Source organism: Equus przewalskii, chromosome 6 (genome assembly GCF_037783145.1).
Source record: "Equus przewalskii isolate Varuska chromosome 6, EquPr2, whole genome shotgun sequence".
In the NCBI taxonomy this organism is placed as follows: Eukaryota; Metazoa; Chordata; class Mammalia; order Perissodactyla; family Equidae; genus Equus; species Equus przewalskii.
In genome coordinates, this window is record NC_091836.1 from 39089404 (window position 1) to 39115280 (window position 25877).

At 41.7% G+C, this 25877-nt stretch overlaps 1 protein-coding gene across 2 annotated transcripts in view; it reads right to left on the minus strand.

Annotated features, from left to right (window-relative positions):
- Positions 1 to 25877, minus strand: part of PRDM10 (PR/SET domain 10) — an 89173-nt gene that overhangs the window by 46876 nt on the left and 16420 nt on the right. The window contains exons 2-4 of one of the 2 annotated variants that reach the window (XM_070623441.1): positions 9277 to 9380; positions 7476 to 7640; positions 4698 to 4757 (exon numbers count right to left, since the gene is read on the minus strand). In XM_070623441.1, the coding sequence (XP_070479542.1) occupies positions 4698 to 4757; positions 7476 to 7640; positions 9277 to 9345 (294 nt within the window). In that variant the 5' untranslated portion in view covers positions 9346 to 9380. Of the gene's footprint in view, positions 1 to 4697; positions 4758 to 7475; positions 7641 to 9276; positions 9463 to 25877 lie in introns of both variants that reach the window. The other variant, XM_008518701.2, reaches the window with a different exon arrangement.

A 25877-nucleotide genomic window follows, 5' to 3' on the forward strand; every position in this document is an offset into this window, starting at 1 on the left:
CCCCTAGCATCCTCAAATAGTGACCAATGAGTTATTTCTTTTAATATCAGTATCGACTTGTGGATTTTAAATATATTTAATGTATTTGAATCTATTAATGGCATTTTCCTTTTTTTATGGGTCAAATTGTCCTATTTTGGCCCCTTCAATTTAGATTATGAGTTCTCTCCCCAGGACCCCAGAAGTTTTAGTAGCTTCTTTGCATTCTGATAAGACACGACGTTTCAGGCACATCTTATACATTTCCTGCCCCAGAGCTAGAATCTGAGCTAGAATCTATTTCTCTAAGTAGCCCTGATTCCTTTTACTGGAAAATTCTATTTAGAGACCACATTGGCTCATTGCTACTGGATTGATTACTGTATCTAAACCTTTTCGGTGGCCACAACTAGAAAACATATTTTTTAAGAGAAAATATATTATGAGTTCATACTGATGTTCTAATTCAAAATTAGGGTTCTGAGTTTTTATTTAATTTATTTAGTTTTTATATGTGTATCTTTTTCCACTTCACAAAAAATCTTAGTTCTTAAATAACTTTAAATGTGAATATCTTTAGTCTCTATCATTTCTCTTTGGGGAATTTATTCTAAGGAAAGAATCTGATATGACATCTATGACAGTGTTCTTTATAGTAGCAACAACAACAAAAAAAGCAAATAATTTCCATATAAAATAACAATGGAGAATATAAATAATAGCACATCCCTATAATACAATACTATACAGTCAATAAAAATGATGATGTAGCTTTTCAGGATACTATGAAAAGAAACAAATATATATCATCAAGATGAAAGATGAAAGCTACTTTTTTTTCTGTTCTTTTTGACTGAGATATAATTGAAATATAACACCATATTAGTTTTAGGTGTACAGAATAATGATTCAATATTTGTAGAAAGTTACTTTAAAAGAAAAAAGAAATCAAATACTTTGGCTGAATATACAATGGACTATTGAATAAATACGCAAAACTCCAAACAAAATATTTATAAACCAAATCCAAATCCAGACATATATGAAAAGGATCAAGTAGAGTTTATTCCAGAATTCAAGCCTGGCTTAATTTTTAAATATCAATTAATATAATTCACCATATTAACAGAAAAAAGGAGAAAAATCTCAACAGATTCAGAAAAAGCATTTGATAAAAATCAAGATCCATGAATAATAATCAACATCAATTAATAATAAACACTCACTAAAGACTAGAAATAAAGAGAACTTTCTTAATCTGATAAAGGGTGTTCTTTTTATAAAAATTCTGCACTAAACATCATTCTTAATAGTGAAAGTTTTTGCTCTGAGAGCAGGAAGGAAAAAAGGAAACCTACTAGCACCCATTCTATTGGAAAATGTATTAGAGATCCCAGCCAGCAGACAAGGGGGAACAAAAGAAGAATTAAAAATAAAAGATAGAAGGATTGTGATGAAAGAAAACTGTCAGTATTCACAGACAACATGACTATCAAGAAAATAAAAAATAAGAGTTAGAAAATAAAAATTTTAAACATCAGACCATTTATAATACCATCAAAACACACCAAATATCCAGGAGGAAATCTACTGAGAGATGTGTGAGACCTCTACCCAGAGGACAACCTTCAACTTTGATTTTAAATCAGGAATACGTCATGTTCACAGACTGGAAGACTGGAGATTATAAAGATGTCAGCTCTTCACAGACTGATCCGGAGATGCAATGAAAATCCGGCAGGACTTTGGTGGAAACTTCCAGGTTGATCCTAAAACATACATGGAAAAGCAAAGGGCCCAGAAACTCTTGCAGACTAACCAAGTGGCAGAAGGATCACGCTCCTGGATATATTTGGTATATTCATAAAACTGAATACTACCTAGCAAGCAAAATAGAAGGAAAAAAACCCAAAGCTACACGTAACAACATGAAGAAATCTCCCAAGCAGAACATTGAACAAAAGACACTAGACAAAAAGGAAACCCTACTAAGTAACTCCATTTACATAAAGTTCAAAACCAGGGAAAACTAATCTATGGTGTTAGCAGGCAGGAGAGTAGTTATCTTTGAGGAAAAGGGAAGGAGAAGTGATTAAGAGGGAGCATGAGGATGGTTTTTAGGATCTGGCAATGTTCTGTTGTTTAATCTGAGTATTGGTTATAGGGTATGTTCACTTCATGATATATCATTGCACTATAAGCTTACAAATCGCTTTTCTATATGTATGTAATAATATAATTAAAAAGTAAAAAAAAAAAACCCACGCAGTAAGGAAATATGGTGGACATAAAGGAAATTACTCAAATAACTTGGAAAAGAACAGATATAAAAATGATTATAGAGAACATGTTAGATATGGAATGCAAAGAAGAGTCAATATAGTCAGACGAATGTTTCTGAAAAGTGAACAGATCAAATGAAACTGAAAACGTTTTCAAAGGCCTAACAGATGAAAATGTTCCCGAAATAAAGTCTTAACCTATACATCAAAAAGACACACCCAATGGGGCCAGCCAAGTGGCGCATTGGTTAAGTTTGCACTTCTGCTTCCGTGGCCCAGGGTTCGCCAGCTTGGATCCCAGGTGCAGACCTACACACCACTTATCAAGCCGTGCTGTGGCAGCCATCTCATACATAAAATAGAGGAAGATGGGCATGGATGCTAGCTCAGGGCCAATCTTCCTCAGCAAAAAGAGGAGGGTTGGCGGCAGATGTTAGCTCAGGGCTAATCTTTAAAAAAAAATAGACAAGGAATGAGAAAAATAATCAAAATAGACTCAAGATTTCTACAAATTTAAACGCCAGTAAACAATGAAGCAAAATTCTCCATAAGTGTGGTTACTAACAGAACATAAATCTATTAGTTACAATAATAATGCAACTAACACGAACAGTGGAGAGAAGGTGGGAGGAAGTGTCAGTGTGCTGACGTCCGTGTCACCACGGCTGGAGCCAAAGACAGACGGACTGAAGCTCGAGTACAGTTTAGGAAAACCTGATGGCACCAACCTCTTTCAGTTTCACCTGTTTCTTTTTCATCTGCTAAACTCAAGTAAATTTAAGTTTAAAGTATTTAGATTAATAACAGCATTTAGGGCACAATGCCATTTTCCCCTGTTTGTTTATCTTTGTCTGTATGTGTGGAAGAAGTCTGGAATAACAGTTACCAACTGTTAAATTAATGAGGATGTTTCTGGGCAGAATTGCTTGCTTGGGTTTTTTTAATGTACTTCCTTTTTCTATTGCTTCAACTTTTTATGAAAAAAAATATTACTCCAAAAATGAGTGAATGAATTAATCATCTATGAAAGACAGCCAAAGGCATTTCATTTCATTTTTCCTACCAACTTGTAAAGACTAATTAAATCTATCCGTTGCTTCCTTGATGGAATCAATAAATATCCACAGAAATGGACACGGTTCATTTTGTCAAGAATATACCTAATTATTACAGAATTATTAAAATAAAATAACTGCTACAGACTGAATGTTTGCATCTGCCCAAAATATATGTTGAAACATAATCCCCAATGTCATGATACTAGGAGGTGGGGCCTCTGAGCGGTGATTAGATCATGCGGGTGGGCCCTCATGAGTAGGATTAGTGCCCTCATAAAAGTGACCGACCCCAGAGAGCTCCCTTGCCCCTCCCACCGTATGAGGACACAGGGAGAAGGTGGCCCTCCATGAACCAGGAAGGGGGCCCTCACCAGACATGGAATCTGCCAGCACCTTGATCTTAGACTTCCCAGCCTCCAGAACCGTGAGAAATTTCTGTTGTTTATAAGCCACTCAGTCTATAGTATTCTGTTAAAGCAGCCTGAGTGGATTAAGACAAATTCTCATTCAAGTTCACAGACCCCACAAAATTGTAGATCACTACCAATCAGGAATAAATCCAACCATAACTGATATGACAAAGACTCCTAAGAATTCTCTAGATTCCATAAGTAATATTAATACAGCTACTGTTTATTTTTCAAATTTAAAATGGAAGTAATCCAAATCATCTACCAAAAAATTTAAAAAGCAGAAAAGAGCTTACTAATGAGAATTTACTTGATAATGACTCATGACACTCAGTGGCTCAGCTAAATAAGAGTCATACTAGCCAACGTGAAAATAAAAGTATTTGGATTCATATTCCCTTGAAAGTAAGACTGACAATATCTCGCTTTCGCACCTTATCACTTTTACAACCCAGAATAAAATAAGAAAGAAGTCCCTCAAAGTCAAATAGGATACGTTAGAAATATGGATAAAAGGAAAGAAATGTTTTAAAAGAAAACCAAAAAGAATCTCAATATTTCAGAAACTAGAATGAGGAAAGTTGCCACCAAATTTATATGTAATTTAAGCAGGAATTTTTCCCAATATTTCAAAATAGAACAAGTACTAAAATGTTTCCAAATTTCCAAAAAGAGACACTTTTAAAACTCAGGATTATTCTTTGGAACTTGAACCAATATCCAGACGATATGCGTATTTTTTTAAACTTCCCTGACAAATCACCTTTTATGACCAGGCTATTCCAATATATACTGACTGGAGAGTGTTATGTTATGTTCTGCTTTGTTTTTATTAAAGGAAGTGGAGAGCATTCTTAACATATAAGAAGCAGACATCCGGAGAATGCACAGTGCAGAGGGTGAGGGGGCAGCCAGGGAACAGCAGCATTCATCATATCACCCCAAACGACAAAAAGGCAACTTATTACCTGCTGAGCTGCAGCATCCTGCTGGACATAAGCTACCTGGCCTGGGTCTGTAAACAGAGTCTAGACCAAAAAAAAAACAAAAAACACCAACTTATCAATAGATCTTTAGATGGCTCGCCTACACTGGAAAAATTATCCTACTGCTAAACACGAATTCTTGTGAGAGTTAACTCCCAGATAGCTAGTAATAATCCTTCACTAATAAAGAAGATAGAGACAGGAATCTTACATTTAGCTAAAGCCTTTCATTCAGATGGCTCCAAAGAGACTGTATAAGCTAACCATCTAGATTGGCTAACAAGTTCACAACTTTACTCTTAAGCAAAGGCTCTCTTGAGGTCAAATGTCACAGCTACTTAAAAGGCATGTCATGAAGAGGTAAAAGACAGCCCATGAACGAGAGCCTACACTGCGTGCATTATCACAGCAGCAGACTTGCAATTAACCGAAAATGGATGGATACACAGACATGCACGAGAATATCATATTACAACTCTTTCAAATACAAACGCACACTCATTATCAGAAGAGAAGCAGAAGGAAAAGAAATCGAACTTAATGTTCCATAGGTTCCTTTTTGGATAAAGCCAGTAAAATCACAATTTTTAAAAAGCTCTGATTGTAAACACACAATAATTTGGGTCATGATGCAGCAAAGCTAACCAGAGAAGGAAAACCTTCAAAATTATTTTAGCCAGGGCACCACAGAAAATCTCCCATCCAGAAAAATCTTCTTTCCTCTAAAGCTTTTAAAAGACTAATTTGTCCAACTATAGTTAAGTTTTTATTCCAGAGGTGTCAGATTCCAGCCAGTGTCGGATTGCTTAGATTTGACATTAGAAAAATATAAGCCAGACATTTAGTAACATGGTAATAAACTAAAAGTTGGGCACAGGACAGTCTTAACATAAACGATGTGACCTTATTTTAATATAGTTTGGACACTAAAACCAAGCAGAGGCATTCCAAAAGTACCATCTGACTATTTGGCAACTTCACCTTTATACAGATTTGAAAGGGATTAATTAAGTGGGCCCTATTTTCTTCTTGGAAGTGATTTGAGCCTCTTGATTAAATACTGCATGAGGGCAATTTTTTTTTATGTTTTTATTTTATTTATTTATTATTTATTTATTTATTTTTGAGGAAGATTAGCCCTGATCTAACATCTGCTGCCAATCCTCCTCTTTTTGCTGAGGAAGATTGGCCATGAGCTAACATCTGTGCCCATCTTCCTCTCTTATATGTGGGACGCCTATCACAGCATGGCTTGATTAGTGGTGTGTAGGTCCCTGCCTGGGATCCAAACCAGTGAACCCAAGGCTAACAAAGCAGAACGTGTAAACTTAACCTCTGCACCACCAGGCTGGCCCAAGTGCAAATTTTTATTACCAGGATCCTACTATAAAAGTATGGAACTTTTTTTTTAATGTATTTAAAAGTGCTTTGTAGGGGCTAGTCTGGTGGCCTGGTGGTTGGGTTTGCGCACTCCACTTCAGTGGCCCGGAGTTTGCAGGTTCAGATCCCAGGCACAGACTTAGCACCACTCATCAAGCCGCACTGTGATGGCATCCCACAGAAAACAGAGGAATATTGGTACAGATGTTAGCTCAGCAACAACCTTCCTCAAGCAAAATGAGGAAGACTGGCAACAGATGTTAGCTCAGGGCCAATCTTCCTCACAAAAAAATATAACAATAATAAAAAAAAATTTTTTTTAAGTGCTTTGTACATTGTAAAGCACTAACAATCGAAACAAACATTTATATATTGGGGAATGTGCACGTCAAGCATTTGGAAATTAATACTCCAATTCACTGGCAAAAGAATACAAGTGGCTCTAGCTGTACAGCTTTCACCCTCGCCTCTATTACAGTCCTACATATCAGTCAGTTATTAACAAATAGAGTTAATAAGCTAGTAGGACCCTTTGCTTACACGTATAACTGAAATAATCTGTATTTTTTTATTGAGTTTATGATAGTTTACAATCTTGTGAAATTTCAGTTGTACATTATTGTTTGTCAGTCATGTTGTAGGTGCACCCTTTCACCCTTTGTGCCCACCCCCCACCCCCCTTTCCCCTAGTAACCACTAATCTGTTCTCTTTGTCCACATGTTTAAATTCCTCATATTGGGGCTGGCCCAGTGGCGCAGTGGTTAAGTGCGCCTGTTCCACTTCTCAGCAGCCCGGGGTTCGCCGGTTCGGATCCCAGGTGCGGACATGGCACCATTTGGCAAGCCATGCTATGGTAGGCGTCCCACATATAAAATAGAGGAAGATGGGCACGGATGTTAGCTCAGGGCCAGTCTTCCTCAGCAAAAAGAAGAGGATTGCCAGTAGTTAGCTCAGGGCTAACCTTCCTCAAAATAAATAAACAAATAAATTCCTCATATGAGTGGAGTCATACAGAGATTGTCCTTCTCTATCTGGCTTATAATCTGTATTTTTTTGATGAGTCATCTTTGATTAAGCTATACAAAACCAAATGCCATTTTTGGCCTGGTTCTTGATACTTCGGGAAAGTCGCAAGTTGATAATCTCATCAATGGTCAGTCAAGAGAAGAACTGCTCTAACTCCTTCTTATGTTTAATTTAAATAAATAAACCATATTTTCCTCCGCCAAGTTGGTTATAAGCCCCTGGAGAGCACAAATCTTATCTGAATATTTCCTACGTCACCAGCCCCTCACACAGTGACTGGCAGAGAGTAAACATACTTAATTGGTGAATTCACTGGTTAATAAACGAGTTATACACAATAATCCTTCACATGCCTGCGCGGCCTCCACAGGATGGATGTACACCAGTGTATGCTCCGGACCGTCCACTGAAGTGTAGGAGGCACCATCTGCCGTGTACACCACCTGCTGGGGCGGGCGAACCTGGTCATCAGTGTAGACGATCTGAGCCACAGTACCAGCGTCTGGAACAAAGTGTACCTGGGGCAAAAAGCAGCAAGTATGTAGCAACTGTCCACATAGAACAAAGCAAATCTCACGCAGACAGGTGGCCGACTGAGCACAGCACACATTTGCAGTTCTAAAGTACCCCAGAGAAAGGAGAACGGGGACTGACACACCCCATCTTCACTGAGATGGCGACTCGGAGACAGGATCCAAGGACCACGTCACTGAGTCACTGCTTAATATTAGGCAACTGATTAAATTCCCCTCTGCCTCAGATGTCCAATGCAGATAGCCCTTTGGGGAGTAATGAGGGAGTGGTTAACTGGTCCTGGGAGTGTGACTGAAGATTTCTGGTTGAAATATCACTAGGTTACAAAATACAAATTATTCTGCAATGTGAAAAAATATGTCAAGACTCAAAAGCCAATTGCTCTTGACATATCATAAAAATTCTACTTTATAACTAATAGTGCCTTTCAGCAAACACACTAAAATAGGATCACTTCCTTTCCTACAAGTTCTTTCGTACTCCAAAGCCACACGGGAGGCTTTTCAGTTAATCTTTGCTGAAACCAGTAAAGGTAACAGAATTCCTCACCAGCTAGGGAAAGATACAGAAAATTCGAATAAAGTACTTTTCAGGGGTTTTGGACAACTATTTCAGTTGTCACCAGGGTGAGTCATTTTCTATGCCCCAAGAACTAAAGCGGAAACTGAATTCTGTAAAACGCTTTCTGAGCAGCCAGCTCATGGTTTCCATGAGACCAAACAGCATTCTTGATGGTTCTGCCGGGAGCATCTCTGGAACTTTTTTTCTTTAAGTATTCAGGCTCAGACTTTTAAATTATACCAGATGATCAACTTTATTTATTGTAATACTTCTTATATTGCTTAAATTAAATAAAATGTGTATTTATTTAAATGTTTAAATGTTAACTTCCTGGTTTGGATAATAATACCGTGGTTATGTAATTTAATGAAAAATTACATTTAAATTACATATTTATTACAATGCTTAAAAATTAAGTTTTATACTTTGGTCACATATGAAAACGTGGCCCCATGTTACTGCTGACTCTTCTCAAAATTCAAATCCATACCAAAAATGCAGAAATTTGCTTTTGCTAAGAACAGTCAAAAGAATGTGTAGCTGGTATGACAGCAATTTGGAAGGCAGAGGTCATGGATTAGAGCAGCATCTGAATAAGCGACTGACCTCCAGAGCTGCTGACCATCCGTGGGACAACTTTCAATTAGAGGGTTTCCTTCTGAAGTTGAAAAGAAAAGAAAAAGCCACTCACTTTATAAACATATCTTATACTTTGTTTCACACGAAGAATCAAAACCCTATACTGGATAATATAAAAGAAACACAGCACAATTTGAGGCTTTCAGCACCAAAGACGTAAAACGAACCAGGGTAGTGAAACATTCCCACGGTAAGTTGGGGGAAGGCAGAAAAGCCTGCGAGTGGTTCTGAATCCCACTAACGCAGACTGAGGGAGCATGCGCAGTGTTGAAACACCGCCTATGCCCCACGGACCAGGTCTGCGCGTCAGCTGCCTCCCAGCTCCTCACCACTGTGCGGAAGCTGCTATCTCTGCAGCTGTCCGCAAACTGTGCCCAGCTAGAACACCACTGCCGACACAAGCTGGAAAGCCCTCTTCACCTGCGCAGCATTCTCTTCGTGTTCCGCAGACGGAGGCCACACGTGTGAGCTTTCATCTTTGGAATCCATCTTTTCCCTACTGGGCAGCTCCACGTCCAGGGCACCTAGGGCAGGAGAGGGTGGAGCACAGTCATCTGTCTACCACGTGAGTGTTCATGAAGGACAGAAGACCTCTCTGCAATGTGCCTGAAAAAGAGAGCAAGGGAACCCAGACTTTAGACAGGTGGATACATTTTAACAGATTACAGTTTCAACCACAGAGAAAAAACAGTCTTTGTAAAAGATAATACACCTGGCAAAAAGGTAAAAATGGAGAAGCTATTTGTGGTAATACAATGTATTGCAGGCTCGCTATGTTCTAGACACACAGTAGGTAGGTGAACGCTCATCAGAAATCCTGAAGGCAGTTTTCTCAGCCCTCCTGCTGAGAATGAGGTCCCCAGATGATCAGTGCAGGCCAGTGATGGTTCACAAGGCAGTGCGATGGCTGCACAGCCCCAGCTCATCTTTCTCTGCACAAAGGCTTAGACACTGACTTTCTGTACCCCCTACTTGAAACGAACAGCAAAATAATCAAAGACACAAAACCAAGAAAAAATGGCAGCGGGGGGCTGAATTTTCTGGGCCACAATTTGGTGAATAAAAATATAACCTTTGTTTCCCCTTGGCCAGTACAGCAGTGATTCGGGAACAAAGCAAAAGCCTAGGTAAGCATCCACGTGCACGAAATCTACATCCTGAAACCTTATTCTTTTCCAAAATAGTGTTTTTAAGGTAATCAATGTTCCCTTTTGATAATGATAACATGTTGACATCTTTAAAGTCACATGAGACGTGCCCTTTAATAGGACAGCAGGGCAGCCTGCGTGAAAGACTACCTCCTGCCACCCCATCAAAGGGGCACACAGAGACAGGAAAGGTACAACGGCTCAGAACCCCACTACCCTAAAGCTAAGAAAGACCACTGGCCAAGATCCAGCCAGAATGTTCTCCATTATTAATGGAAATAAGCTGAGAAGCACATTCTTAGACTACACATGCTCCAACCTCCGAACCAGAATAAAACCCAAAGAAGAAAGAAAGAAAAGACAGTGGAAGACCCAACGTCTGGGCCTTACTCTGGAACACAGGAACTGGCACGTCCACACTGTGCGGGAGCTTCTCCCGAGCGGCTAAGGAGCCTGCTCCTGCCTCACCTCCACACTACCGTCCCCACCCCGCCAGAAACCGCCCCCACCACCCACACTCACCCTGCAGACACCCTACCCTTCTTCCCTCCATCAGACGGCACTGGAAACAATGCCCATGCCCACCAATAGGGGACTACAAACAAAGGGGCATGGTGGAACTTTCTGGAGAAGTGGAAATGTTCTATTTATATCTTGTACGTGGACTGGGGTGGTGGTTAGACAGGGAAAACATATGCCAAAAGTCATCCACCTATTCAATTAAAATACGTGAATTTTATCACGTGTGAACTATAATAAAGTTCATTTTTTTTTAAAAGTACATCTTCCTTGTGTAACAGTACTATTTACGCAAAAACAAAAAAATATTCAGGGTGAGTTACACAGTATGTGAATTATAACTCAACAAAGCCTTTATAGTTTTTAAAAAGAAACAAAAATATTAAGAAACCTAGGAAAAGGGGCTGGCCCAGTGGAGTAATGGTTAAATTCACACACTCCACTTCGGCGGCCCGGGGTTTGCTGGTTCAGATCCTGGGCGCAGACCTACACACCACTCATCAAGCTATGCTGTGGCAGCATCCTACATACAAAATAGAGGAAGATTAGCACAGATGTTAGCTCAGGGACAATCTTCCTCAAGCAAAAAAGAGGAAGATTGGCAACAGATGTTAGCTCAGGCGCAATCTTCTTCACCAAAAAAAAAAAGAAACCTAAGAATAAATGTCACTAAGAATATAAAGATCTATATGAAGAAAACCACAAAATTGTACAAAAGGACATAGATGGCTCCGTATTACAAAATCATAAAATGTCTCACACAAGAAGCATTTTTTAAAATTTTTTATTTTGAAATAATTTTTATAGAAAAGCAGGAAAAATAGTACAAAGAATTCCTGTATTTTTTCACTCAAATTCCTCCAAAGTTAACATTTCACCATGTTTACTTTATTATTCTTTCTCTCTTTTTATCTGAATCATTGAAGAGCAAGCTGCAGACACAATGCCCCTTTACTCTAAATTCTTAAGTGCCTATTCCTAAAAACAAGACATTTTCTCATAACATAACCACAGTACTGCTATCAAAATTAGGAAGTTAACATTGAAACAATACTATTAGCTAATTTACAGACCTCATTCCAATTTTGCTGATTGTCTAATTAATGTCCTTTATAGAAAAAGAAACAACTTTTTTTCTGGCCCAGGATCCAATCTGGCATCGCACACCGTGCATTAGCTTCCTGTCCCTTCACTTCCCTTGGACTGGAACAGTCCCCAGTCTTTCATAGTCCTCCCTGACCTTGACATTTTTGAAATGCATAGGCCATTTATTTTTCAGAATGTCCCTCAGTTTGAGTTTGTCTGACGTTTCTTCATGGTTAGATTCAGGATATGTATTTTTACCAGGAATACCACAAAAGAGATGTTGTGTCCTTCCTATACAGGAATTTGATATATTTTTTTTTCACCTTGGTTCATCGGTTGCACAAACACTCAAGTACATACTATGCTAGGCACTGGGATGCAGCCAGGATCAAGCCAGGCTCATCTTATGTACTCAGGAAACATACACAGCCCAGAAGGCCTTTCTGCATTTGTTTTCATTTCTAGAAAGGTGCTTATTATTTCTTTTAATTTTATTTATATCTTTTGTAATAGGTAGTAAATTCAGTTGGCTCAAAATTCAAAAGGCACAAAAAAGGTACACAGTGGACAATCACCCTACCTGGAGTCCCGTAGCCACTCTTCAGAAGCAACCTGAATTATCAACTTCTTGTCTACTCTTCCAAAGATACTTTATGCACATACAAACAAAAACATACTCTCTGCCTCTCCAACCACAAATAGCAACATACTACTGATTCTATACAAAATAGCATCTTTTCTAAATCTTGTTTATTCCACATAACACTACACCTTTTACATTGTTCCCTATCCATATATCATCTCCTCATTCTTTATTACAGCTGCATCATTTCATTGTATGAATATATCAGAATTTACCTAATCAATCTTTTGTTGATAAACATTTGGTTATTTCTAATCTTCTGTTATAATAAGAAACACTGTGATGAATAACTTTGGATATACATTGTTTTACACGTGTTAGTATAATGAATACTTATGAAGTCTCTGAGGGAAGATCCTGATCAGTTAAAGTGACTGTCCAACTGTAAAGGCATTATTAGTTTCTGAATCCCAACACTGGCATTCATCTCCCTGTGCCTTGTGTATGAGGGCACCAGGGAGAGACAGGCAAAAGCGCCTCTGACCTGTGAAGAGGCAGCAGTTAGTACAAAAGGCGTAGTGATTAAGAGGTTTGAGCTAGACCTGGATTTGGGTAGCAATTCTGAGAGACTTAACAGACCTTGGGCAAAGCACAGAAGTTCTCTAACTTCCTCTTCCTTCTCTGTAAAATGGGGATGATAAGGTTATTGAGAGAATGACATGAAATAATGCATGTAAAGTGCTTAGCACAATGCCTGCTACATAATAAACACTCACATGTGAGCTTTAAAAAAAGGTATTCAATCAGATTGCACCTGTCTGTCTAATTGTCTGCCTCCCCATCTCCACTCTAAGTTCCTTCAGGTCAAGGAATGCATTTGTTCACGAGAGTAACTAGATCTGGCATGTGGCAGGTAATCCATAATTTGTATGGAAAGGTTTAAAAATATCACAGTGTGCAGTGAGAAAAAAAGAGGACACCTATCCCAAGTGGGTTATTCAGAGATGACTTCTGGGAGAAGACGAAGCTTAAGGATGCATAGGAACAAGTAAGGAGAAACGGGAAGGCACAGGACATTTACTCCCAACTGAAATATTGTTCTTCTAATCTTACCAAAATAAGGAAGTAGAAATTACATGACATAAAACACCAGTAAACGGCAAAAGGCAAGGATAAGGAGTGTTGGGGGAGGAAATAACTATTTAGCAGATGTGGAGCAAAATAACAAAACAGTTAATCTGCACAGAGGAAAGTTTGATAGTAAAATTTAGCAATTAGGATGTGAAATACTGCCCAAAATGGCAGTTCCAAAATAATTTCAGAATACAGCTAGCAAATAAAGAAGCCCAAGGTGGCGAAAACTCTTTAATTCAAAAAGTGTCTGGAATCCAAAACAGTGACACAGAATACCCAGTTAGTAGTTCTTATTCTTTAAGATATGGTTCTAAGACCTATTGAGCTTCTGTAATTACTAGGCTATTTAAAACACCAGTGTAACATTCTGCAATTATTTATTCTTTAAAAAATTGTTCAAGAAAATTGAATTCTAAGCATAACTCCACCACTAAGTCAGTCACTTTAAATCCTCTAGCACAGTGTTCTCATCTGTAAAATGAGAGTATAAAATGGTTTCTAAAGTCTATTCTAGCCTTAAACTTAGATGAGAAGCAGCAAAGTAAAACAGAAAATCCATAGACTCTGAACTGAACATCCTGGTTTTGATACTGGCTCACCTGCTCGCTAGTTGGACCATTTTGGCCAAGTCACTGAAATTCCCTGGGCCTCAATATGTATGTATGTAAACTAAGATAGTAATTACCTCCTAGCGTTATTGTGAGGGTTACATGATATATGTACAAATTCTAGGCACAAGATCTAGCACACGTAGCACTCAGATAGATCACCTTTCACATTTTACAGATGAGCTAGAAGAGCTTCAGAATTTTTCAAAACATTTCATATTTCTTTCATACCTAGCAATTTATCAAACAGCAAATGCCCTGTATGTGAACTTCCTTGATAGTAAGGCTTGTCACATTTGTTTTCCTGTTTTTATTTATTTTTTTTTAACTGTACAATTTATAGAGCCCAGTCAATCTTGATCTATAAGCGATGGGAAAGAAGAATTCCAGTAGCTACTTTGGCGCTGTCCAACAGGTAGGTGCTGACAGGCTCTCTAGCTAGGGACGCACTTCCTTCACGCCTCACCCTTTGCCTCTTCTACAGACCTGAAAGAATAGGAGCAACACAAACTAACCATGTCTAGAAAATGGTCACCCATCTTCCCTCCTTTTACCCATTGTCCAAAATGTTACACACTTCATTTCCAGGAAGAGAAGGACACACTTGCGTTTCTATCCTCTCTAATGACTTTATCCAACAAATATTTACTAAGTACTTAGTACATGCCAGGTACCATTCTAGGTCCTTAAGAAACATCAGTGTATATGAAAAAAAAAAAAACAGGGACAGGCCAGTGGTGTAGTGGTTAAGTTTGTGTACTCCGCTTTGGTGGCCCAGGGTTCACAGGTTTGGATCCCAGGCGCAGACCTAGCACCACTCCTCAAGCCATGCTGTGGCAGCGTCCCACATAAAATAGAGGAAGACTGGCATAGATGTTAGCTCAGAAACAATCTTCCTCAAGCAAAAAGGGGAAGATTGGCAACAGAGGTTAGCTCAGAGCCAATCTTCCTCACCAAACAAAAACAAAATGCCTTTTTGAAGCTTCCAGTCTAGCTATTTCTTCTTGAATAGTGTTGTTTAGTTGAAAGTATCAGTTTTAGAATCAGACAAAGCTGAGTTCTATGCTCCCAAATCTAGCATGTGCTTAGTAGGTGTGATGATATTAGTAAGCCACTTATGGTCCTCAGTCTCCTCATTTGAAAATCCAAATTATCTGCCCAACATGGTTGTTGTCAGAATTAACGATCTGTATTTCATCAAGTCTATAATGCACTTTTTTTCACATTTTAACATTTCTGAACTAGGGATCTAGTTTTACAACAGTGGTGTCCTGCAGTTGCTATCATCCAGGTGGCAGTCAGGATGTGGATGCCACTGCTGTTGTGTGTGACCTTGCTCTGTCTTCACTTCACTGAGTCACGTGTATTGTCAGCAGTAGACACCCCAAGTCTAACTGCCATTTTAAATGTCTTCAAAAAGATTACACTATAGGGGCTGGCCCCGTGGCCGAGTGGTTGACGTTCGCGCGCTCCGCTGCAGGCGGCCCAGTGTTTCGTCGGTTCGAATCCTGGGCGCGGACATGGCACTGCTCGTCAGACCACGCTGAGGCAGCGTCCCACATGCCACAACTAGAGGAACCCACAACGAAGAATACACAACTATGTACCAGGAGGCTTTGGGGAGAAAAAGGAAAAAAATAAAATCTTTAAAAAAGAAAAAAAGATTACACTATAATTGGCATTAAAACTGAAAGGCATGGGAACAGCAGCTGGGCATAAATTTGCTTAGGGAAGCAAATATCCAACACTGGAAAAATGACCTTAACAACCAAACCTCCGGGCCCTGGGTCTAAAAGACAGTGATGTGGATGAAGCTGCATTATGCAGTGTTATTACTGAGATATGTGGAAAGACTGGCCTGCCACAGGCTGAGTAAGAAAACGGCAGGAGCAAAACTCCCAGAATGGGTACTAGCAAGCGCTTGGAGGAGATTCTTGGTGACAGTACTGTGCCCTCTTTTAGGAAACACTGCATCATTTGAGCCCACGCAGGGATGCCAAAAAAAACAAAGAAAGAAAGAAATGCTGCACCACCAACACTCTTGTGGCACAGAGACACATCAATGACTCTGAGTCAAAAGTGATTCTAAAGAGTCAGATTCTGAAAGTGGCGAAATTTTAGGAATATCTTCATTTATTTCACTTATATTTTCCTTTGATGAATGCACAAGAGTGGTGTGATAAAAATCTATGTCTAAATAAATCTAAAAGCTCTTTCAGTAAGTATATAATAAAAATTCTAAGTGGCCAAAAGCATTTGTCTCAAGTATAATTGGCAAGGCTTTTTTCTTCTGTAATGATACATAAAATAATTGTGTATCTTACCATCAACATCTAGGATTCAATAAAACACGGTTACATTTGGGATCACATAGCATAATGATGAACAGTCAAGAAATGGTAGCAGTTTTTTTCTTGCTTTGTGAACATCAAGCATAGAAAGGTGGGCAAACCTCCTGCCCCCGTGGACTCACACCCAGTGGGAGAGATGGACAGCCCACCTGCCAGCTCACTCCACAGAGACACCTGCATGGTAAGACAGACAGCAATGAAGGCGCAGGGGAAGGAAGAAGGAAAGATAACTCCTACTTTTTCAGCCAGTTCACTAATCAGGCTGGATGAACCAGACAACGGAGAATCCTAGTGCCCTCAGCCTGCCCTCCTCACAAGTCCAACAGCTCCCGTCCTGCCACTCACCCCAGAGCCATAGCCCTTCACCCACCAGCCTGGCCCCTACCATTGCTGAGTCTTGTCTGCTGAATGAAGCCACTACTTCAGAACCACTCAGGACTTACAACTGAGAAGCTCCTGTTTCATCACCAGCATGTAGAGGTGAAAGAAGAAGCCCAGAACCACCTTCAAAAGGTAGATGTGTACCTGGGATAACAAGTTAGACTATAAATAGAATTTTACTTTTTTTTGGAGGAAGATTAGCCCTGAGCTCTCTGCTGTCAAGCCTCCTCTTTTTGCTGAGGAAGACTGGCCCTGAGCTAACATCGGTGCCCATCTTCCTCTATTTTATATGTGGGACGCCCACCACAGCATGGCTTTTGCCAAGCGGTGCCATGTCTGCACCCGGGATCCAAACCGGCGAACCCCAGGCCACTGAAGTGGAACGTGCAAACTTAGCCACTGCGCCACCGGGCCGGCCCCAATTTTATTTTAAAATGTTGTTATACATAGTGATTAAGTTCCACAGGATTATTGGTATATTATTAAAACAGAGGTTTCTGTACTGGTCTGGCCCCCTCCCTATATGCCAGATACATCATCATTTATATGGAAAGAAGTGTACCACATTCCAAACAGTGTACGTACAAATAAACTTTTCTAGCTCATTACAGACTGACTAACTAGCCTAAACTGCTGGCTCCCTGCCTGAAATCCAACACTAGATATGCTACAGAAAGAAGTTAGGGCCCGGCCGGGTGGCGCAGCAGTTAAGTTCGCATGTTCCGCTTCTCAGCGGCCTGGGGTTCACCGGTTTGGATCCCGGGTGCAGACATAGCACTGCTTGGCACACCATGCTGTGGTAGGTGTCCCACATATAAAGTAGAGGAAGGTGGGCACGGATGTTAGCTCAGGGCCAGGCTTCCTCAGCAAAAAAGAGGAGGACTGGCAGTAGTTAGCTCAGGGCTAATCTTCCTCAAAAAAAAAGAAAGAAGTTAGAGGAAGACTAATGGACCCGCGAAATGAACATAAAAACCATGGGAAAGAACATGGAGGTTGAATTCCAATCTACAGAGGGAGCTGTGGATAGGCTCAGGATGTGAGACAGAAGGGAGCCAGGCACCACAGTGGGGAGGAGGGGGCAGAATTCTTCTGCTGGTCTTTCCCTGATATTTCCCTGAGCTCCCACTGCCCAGGCTTGCACCATCATCACTGCAATGAGGAAGCCAGCAGCCAGCCTAGTGCTGCTGGCAGTGAGGAAACCTCAAGGCAGCCCACAGAGGCTGGGCGGGGAGCAGATGCCAAGGCGAGGAGACTAGCTAGCTGCCTCCCCCAGAGCCAGGGCAGAAGTGTGCAGTACAGGAAGTTTCCTCTGGGGCAAACAGGTGTGGCTGGGCCCAGAGGCCCTCTGGCCTGGTGTACAAGCAATTGCGTATTTTTCATTTGTTTGTTTAATCTTCCGTCTTTCTTTGAATGAACATGTACAGCTACATGGTGACTTTGGCTGACCCAAGTATACGAAGAGCATCGTCAGGAACACTTACAGAAAAATTAGTCTCCATTTAAAGGAGGACTGCTTGAGTTTGCTTTAAACTAGTTACCAGAAACACTGCAGCCACTGCAACAGGACTTGGTTTGCCATCCTCATGTTAGAGCAGGCTTTGGGCTCAGACAGCCTGGCTTAAAATCTTGGATCTGCCACTCACAGCTCTTGACAATTTGTTACTCTCTCTGAGTTTCAGTTTCTTCATCCATAAGGCTAAAGAACCAAAGCATATCAGGTATTTAACAACACATAAGAATTGTAACTAATGCACCTAATACAAAAACACCTTCATGTTGAGAAACAGAAAGGTAACTCTTCTGAAGTCATATTTGAGATTAACTCCAGGGGCTGGCCCGGGGGCCGAGTGGTTAAGTTCACGCGCTCCACTGCAGGCGGCCAGGTGTTTCGTCGGTTGGAAGCCTGGGCGTGGACATGGCACTACTCATCAAGCCATGCTGAGGTAGCGTCCCACACACTACAACTAGAAGGACCCACAACTAAGAATATACAACCATGTACCGGGGGGCTTTGGGGAGAAAAAGGAAAAAAATTTTTTAAAAAAAAAATCTTAAAAAAAAAAAAGATTAACTCCACTTGGTAAATGAAATAAGTGATTTCACTCTTTGTAGAGAGAAACAACATGTTCATTAAGGCACTGAGTCATAAAAAGGGAGAAGAAAGACTACGGGGAATCTAATTCTATGACACAATAATAGAATTTCAGAACTAGAAGAGAAATTCCAGGCCCATGGTCTCAAACATGCTCAGAAGACAGGACCTCTGAAGTCACAGTGTTCTTTGCTGAGCACCATAAAATATTAATATATTTCTTTACATCACAAAATAATAATAACTAACATTTGTACGGCACTTACTATGTGCCAGTCATGTTCTAAGTACTTTACGTGTATTGATTTATTTAATCCTCACAATAACTGATAAAGCAGGTAGATTATCACCTCCCTCTACAGGTGAGGGACTGAAAGAGAGAGGTTAACCGACCTGCCCAGGGTAACAGAGCAAGCAATGGCAGAACTGCACTGGGAGCTCAGGCAGTCAGGCCGTGAAGCCTGGTGTTTAGCCACTCTCCTACACTGCCTCTACTCCCACAAATGAAGAACATTGACCTGTGTCATCACTCCAGCACAAATAATTCCATTATATGAACTATAAAAAATCACATCCAACCTCACCTTATAATTTTTTTTTTCCTGAGGAAGACTGGCCCTGAGCTAACATCGGTGCCCATCTTCCTCTGCTTTATATGTGGGACGCCTACCACGGCATGGCTTGATGAGTGGTGCCATGTCCATACCTGGGATCTGAACCAGCGAACCCTGGGCCACTGAGAGGCGGAAGATGCGAACTTCACCGCTGTGCCATGGAGCTGGCCCCACCTTATAATTTTTTTAAGCTATAAATTAAGCAAGACAAGGTGCTCCCAAGTTTTCCACTAACTTTTTTTGCTACTTGTTCATTTGTCACCTCCTAGTGCTGGCTAAGATGACTGACAGATTAATGAAATTTAGTGGGATTAAAATCTCAAAATTAAGAAAATTCTATCCTTTACTTTTCTTTAAATGGAAGAATACCTTGGTCCAGCTCTAGAACACTAGTGTGTGGGGGAAGACAATCTGAGAACCACTCATCTAGAGCAGCTTCTGTTTTATAGATGACAAACCTCAAGAACCAGAGAGATTAAATGAATCACTTCAAGTCACACAGCAAATGAGACACAGTACAAAAATCAGAGCCTGAGACTTCAGCACCCTCACCCCTACACCACACTGCCACCACCGACTGACTGTGGAAAGGACTGAGATGAGTCTTAACCAGAGATTCCTTGCATTGCCTAAAGCTGTTTATCTTAGCTTTGTCTTATTTCTTTAAGCTTATTGTCCTTGACTCCCCGGTTAGAGAAACAGTCTTGCACTTTGTAGCCCAAATCAAGGAAAACAGCATCACCAGCCATCACAATAGCGCAGCAAAGTAAAGGAGCTGTCTGTCACTCAGCCTTAGGAAGGAAGGAAACTCTGATAACTGCTCCAACGGGGATGAACCTTGAAGACATTATGCTCAGTGAAATAAGCCCGTCACAAAAGGACAAATATTGTATGACATCACTTATACAAGGTCCCTAGAGAAGTCAAATTCATAGAGACAGGAAGTAGACCAGAAGTTACCAGGGGCTGGGGAGTTACTGTTTAATGGTATAGACTACCTGGGGTGTTAAAGAGCTCTGAAAATGAACAGAGGTGACGGCTGTACAATATTGCGAATATGCTTAATACCACTTAACAATAGTCAAATGGCAAATTTTATTTATTTATTTTTTTTTTTAAGATTTTTTATTTTTTCCTTTTTCTCCCCAAAGCCCCCCGGTACATAGTTGTGCATTCCTCGTTGTGGGTTCCTCTAGTTGTGGCATGTGGGACGCTGCCTCAGCGTGGTCTGACGAGCAGTGCCATGTCCGCGCCCAGGATTCGAACCGACGAAACACTGGGCCGCCTGCAGCGGAGCGCGCGAACTCAACCACTCGGCCACGGGGCCAGCCCCATGGCAAATTTTATTTTACACATACTTTACCACAATAAAAAAAATTAAAATAAAAACATGCTATAGACGACCTCAGTAGTAATCGCCAACCTACTCGGCCACAGTGGGAAGGGGACTTCACTGGTCCCTTTCCGACCGCAATCATGAATAGACGCCAGGGCCACTCAGGGCCCCTCCTCCTCACATGCAGGATGCACCCTGACCTCCACTAGTCCTTCCTCTGCTCAGCCAAATGGAAACTGCGCTCCCCCTGTCATCACTGCAGTCGCCCCCAGCTCAGGCCAAAGGAGCTGGTCTCCAGCATACGCCCTCCTGGAGGCCTGGGCGCCGACCAGCTGTTCTTTTCCCGCAGCAGGGCAGCCACCACGAAAAGCACCTGCCGAGGCGCCGGCACACGGTAGGGGAACAGCAAACACGGGGATTGCTATCACTGCCAGCGTCCTGTCAAACCTCAGTCTCATTCTTCCTACTTCTGAGGTACGGATACCTCACTACGCAGGATCCCTCTAAGATGTTTCTAGGGGGTGAGAAGAGAGGAGATGGAAGGGGACAAAGAAGGCCCTTGGCCAGTGCACTTTCCTGTTAAAGGCCCAGTCACACACGCTGCCCTATGGACCTATTTCGGTTTTTTTCTTCCTCTCTGCTTTTTCTCCCAAAATCCCCCCAGTACATAGTTGTATATATTTTTAGTTGTGGGTCATTGGACCTATTTCAACCGCTCCTTTTGCCCGACCTCCAGTTTCCTAACTCACAAATTCTCCAGCTCTGGCTCCGGATTTATTTCTTGGATCTCTGACTCCCGACTTGATCCGTCTCGGGTTTCACGCCACACTTTCTAATGCAAGGTAGGAAACTGCCTACCCCGTTGGCCACCGGAGAACCAAGCATCACGTGCAGTCCTCCAGTTGCGGCACTGAGCCACTGGGCACACGAGGGAAGACGGTGCGCACACCGCCAGTCACGGGGGCAGGACACGCTAACAGTATGGGATGCCCACCATGTGCCAGACACCAGTCTAAGCAATTAACACGCACCAATTCGTTCAATTAATTTAATGTCCACAACAACCCAACAAAGTTGTTTAAAACTCATATCCTCACAATTTAGGAAACTTAGCACAGAATCATAAACGAGTGCTCTGCTCTGAACAGCTGATAACCACCGCATGACTGAGGGGTTACAGTAAATGTGAGGGCTGAAAATTAGACCAAGGAGAATGAAAAAAAGAGTTCCTGTTACGTACACTCATTTGGAATGGCAAGCAGAATTTCATATTTAACTGATTTCCGGAACAAATAGTTTTAGAACTCAAGAGAAGAGAAAAAATACTGCACTTAGTTCTAAATAGTGAACAGGAACAGGCAGTGGAAGCAGCAATAGAGAATAACAAAACTACACAAATTTCAGCACAAATTTCCCATTCTTGCTGAAAGGGGAAGCCCAAATAATCTAACACATAAGTTTCACAATTTTAAAAATCCACAACAAATTATTAACATTGACAAACAACGGAAATGCGTTGTTAAACACAACCACCATACTCTAACCCAGCCCAGCGAGGTTTTCCAAGGGCCTCAGACACTGTGACTCACGCCTGCCCTCACCCCTGTGAGAGGGTGACACGCTGCGGTGCTCTCCAGCGCTCACAGAGGCAGTGCCCGCAGGGAGCGGGGATGCACCCTTCCCGCAGCCAGAGGTCTGGCCAGCGGAGTTCCCTCCGTTTGTCAGAGCTCGGTCCCATCTGATTGCACCCTCCAACCCCAGCTAAGGAGCTACTGGAAACCCACAAGTTCGGGCAGAGTAACAGGACTACAATATTTTTTAATTCCACTAGGAACTAAAATAAACACAATTTTAGTATAAGTAATATGCCTAAGGAACAACAAGTTTCTGGGAAAGTAAATAAGCAGGGAAACCAGGCTGTCATAAAGGCTTTCAACAAATTAAAAACATAGTAACAGTGGCTGGCCTTGTGGCCTAGTGGTTAAGGTTGGCATGCTCCACTTCGGAAGCCCAGGTTCAGTACCCAGGCACAGACCCACACCACTCGTCTGCGGCCATGCTGTGGCGGTGACCCACACACAAAATAGAGGAAGACTGGCACAGACGTTAGCTCAGGGTCAATCCTCCTGAACAGAAAATAAAATAAAATTATAACAATAAGCCTTTGACTAGGTTCCAAATGAAAAGTGTTATTAATTAAGCTGCTATGGATTTGGGATATTTCCATATAAACAGAGAAGTCTAAGGGTAAAGATAAAGAATGAGAAAGTAATAATAATGGGGTCCTCTAGGTGTTTCTACTGACACCATTCCCATGTAACACTTATTATAAATGTTAAGAATGAAGCAAGCAATGAAATGACCAAGACTGCAGAAAAATTCCTCCAGATAAAACTTAATGCCATGGGAAGGGGCCAGCCCCGAGGCCGAGTGGTTAAGTTCACGTGCTCCACTTTCACGGTCCGGGATTTTGCTGCTTTGGATCCTGGGCACAGACTTGGCATTACTAATCAAGCCACGCTGGGGCAGCATCCCACACAGCAGAACCAGAAGGAACCACAACTAGGGTATACAACCATGTCCTGGGGAGCTTTGGGGAGGAGAAGAAGAAAAAAAAATAAGATTGGCAACAGATCTCAGCTCAGGACCAATCTTTAGGGGGAAAAGGTTTTATGCCATTGGAAAAGAAACTCCAGAAAAACTTTCAGAAACTGGATAAGTGAGCAGACAAGAGCAGATAAATTTCAGAATAAGCAGTACTTTTAATATTATGAGACTGAGCTATCTGTTAAATCTAAAAACTATTGCAGACTACATCCTAAAGAAATTTTCATTAACCTGTTTCTGACTATCATCAAGGACAATACTTTGTAACCAGAAGAGAATTGAACTCAGGTTCTTAAAAAAAATGGTTAAAAAGCATAAGATGACAAAAATGAAGAGTATGGAGCAGGTCTGAAACAATGGCCTTGGCCTTCTTTTCCCCTCCATGTATGTGTCCCTTTGCCCTTCCACTTCCCGTGCAGAAATAGGCAATGACTCCCCCCATGATTCTAGTGCACAAAAAGGGCTTTGGAGACTGTCAACTAAGGGTTTTCTTCTTTGAAAGTTTCTTTCTTCCAGTCAGGGTTGTAGCGCTCCTTTCTTCATGCCTCAAAAGAGGCATGCAAGCAAATCTCTCTTCATGTCAACCCAAGAAATGTGGGCTTTTTCTCCCTAGTTCAGATAAGAACTTTTCATGTACCAAAAAACAAAGACAGATCCTCCCATCCCATCTGACAGTTTGTTAGCAATGCATTAGAACCCCATCAAGTCATTCAAAAGAACTCACACCATTCACACAAAGAAAAGAAAAACCTAGGCCGGGAGACTTGGCTGGGGGTCTTAGCCTGACGGTCCTACATTAGAATCTGAGAGTTCAAAAGGAACCAGCACGCAGTACGAGTTCTAAAGAATGACAAACCTTGATGTTTGCCTTTTCCTTTTTACGAAGAACAGCTGGTTGGCTGGTAAAATGTGAAGGCAATTTCAAAGAGAAATCTACCAGGAGTCCTCTATTCCACTCTCACGAGGTTTCAGGTGGAAACCTCAAAGCAGCAGAGTGTACCACAGGCCTCCAGAAAACCGCACAAACCGTTAGTGTCTGACTCAAAGGATGTTCACAAAGTAAATGCGTGTGGATCAAGGAACAGAATACCACCAGCGCCGCAAAGCCTCATGGCGCCCTCTGCCCAAGGTAACAGCCGGCCTGCCCAGCGCTCCAACCACCCTCGGGCAGGCACCTCGAGGCCAACGAGCTGACTCCAGGCTGGTCTGCAGTTGCTGTAAGACTCTAAGACTGGGTCTTCCCCTAGGGTGCCCTCCACAGGTTGCAACGGAGATTTTGAGGTGTTTCCTAGGGAGTCTCTTCTTGGCTGGGCCCTGAATTCCAGTTTTGGTCTTCCCAGCAACGTGGGATTCCCAAAACCCCTACTCTGGCTGAGCTACGTTTTGCTTGATTTGTTGGCCTCTTGACCAGCACATTTAGTCAGCGAGTACATCGAGGGGAAAACAGTGCCCGACTTCAGGCTCGCTTCTCTGTATCTCCCTTGCGTCTGGGATGGTGGCCCTGCACTCTGCCTGCCTTTGCAGCCCTTCAACTCTAACTTTTTATCTCCCCAGGGTTCTCTGCCTCTCAGCAGCCCGCTTCTGACAAGCTTCCCAGCCTCCTGATCCACCACAAGAATCAGAAAATGCTCCCATAGGAAAAGCAGGTGCAGAAAGCTGGTCTCATTTCAAAAAGCATCCCCTCCCTCCAGGATCAGACCCCTCGAGACCTGGCCTCCTTGGTGGGAAACCGAGGGCAATCCCAAAGGTGCAAGACTGTGGAAAATGTTTCCCCTTTTACCTTATGGCTGTGTTTCTCAAACATTTAAGAACTTGTGGACACCAGTAATTGGTAGACCCTGGTAAGAAAAGCAGTGTCATATGGCATATCTGATATGACAAAGTGTAATCAAGACCCAACCAGAATATGTTAGTTCTTTATCAAGGAGCACGAAAGCAATGTGAAAGCTTTAAATAGAAGCAGTATCTAAAAATATTGCATTGTTATTAAAATGTAATTCTCCAAACTTAGAAATTAAATGTATTCAATTAAATATTCCTTCTACACACATTACAGTGGAGGAAATGCCCCCCAGTCCTACCAAGGACCAGCCTCTCCACTTCACTGCTCTGGTCCTTCCTGGACCCTCCAGGGCTTCAGCCTTGAGTCCTCGCAGCATCACTTCCTCCCTGCCTCCTGGATCAGTCACATCAGCAACTATGCATAGCACTTCTCATGGTTTTGGGTTTTTTTTAAGATTTTTTTTCCTTTTTCTCCCCAAAGACCCCTAGTATATGGTTGTATATTTTTAGTTGTGGGTCCTTCCAGTTATGGCATGTGGGACGCCGCCTCAGCATGGCTTGAAGTGTGGTGCCATGTCCTCGCCCAGGATCTGAACCGGCGAAACCCTGGGCCCCAAAGTGGAGTGCGCAAAGTTAACCACTCGGCCACGGGGCCGGCCCCAGCACCTCTCATCTTTATGACAATAAAAACAGGAGATTTATTTATAGTAGTATTTATTTATTAAAATTTAAAAGTATGCGGGGCTGGCCCCGTGTCCAAGTGGTTAAGTTCGCGCGCTC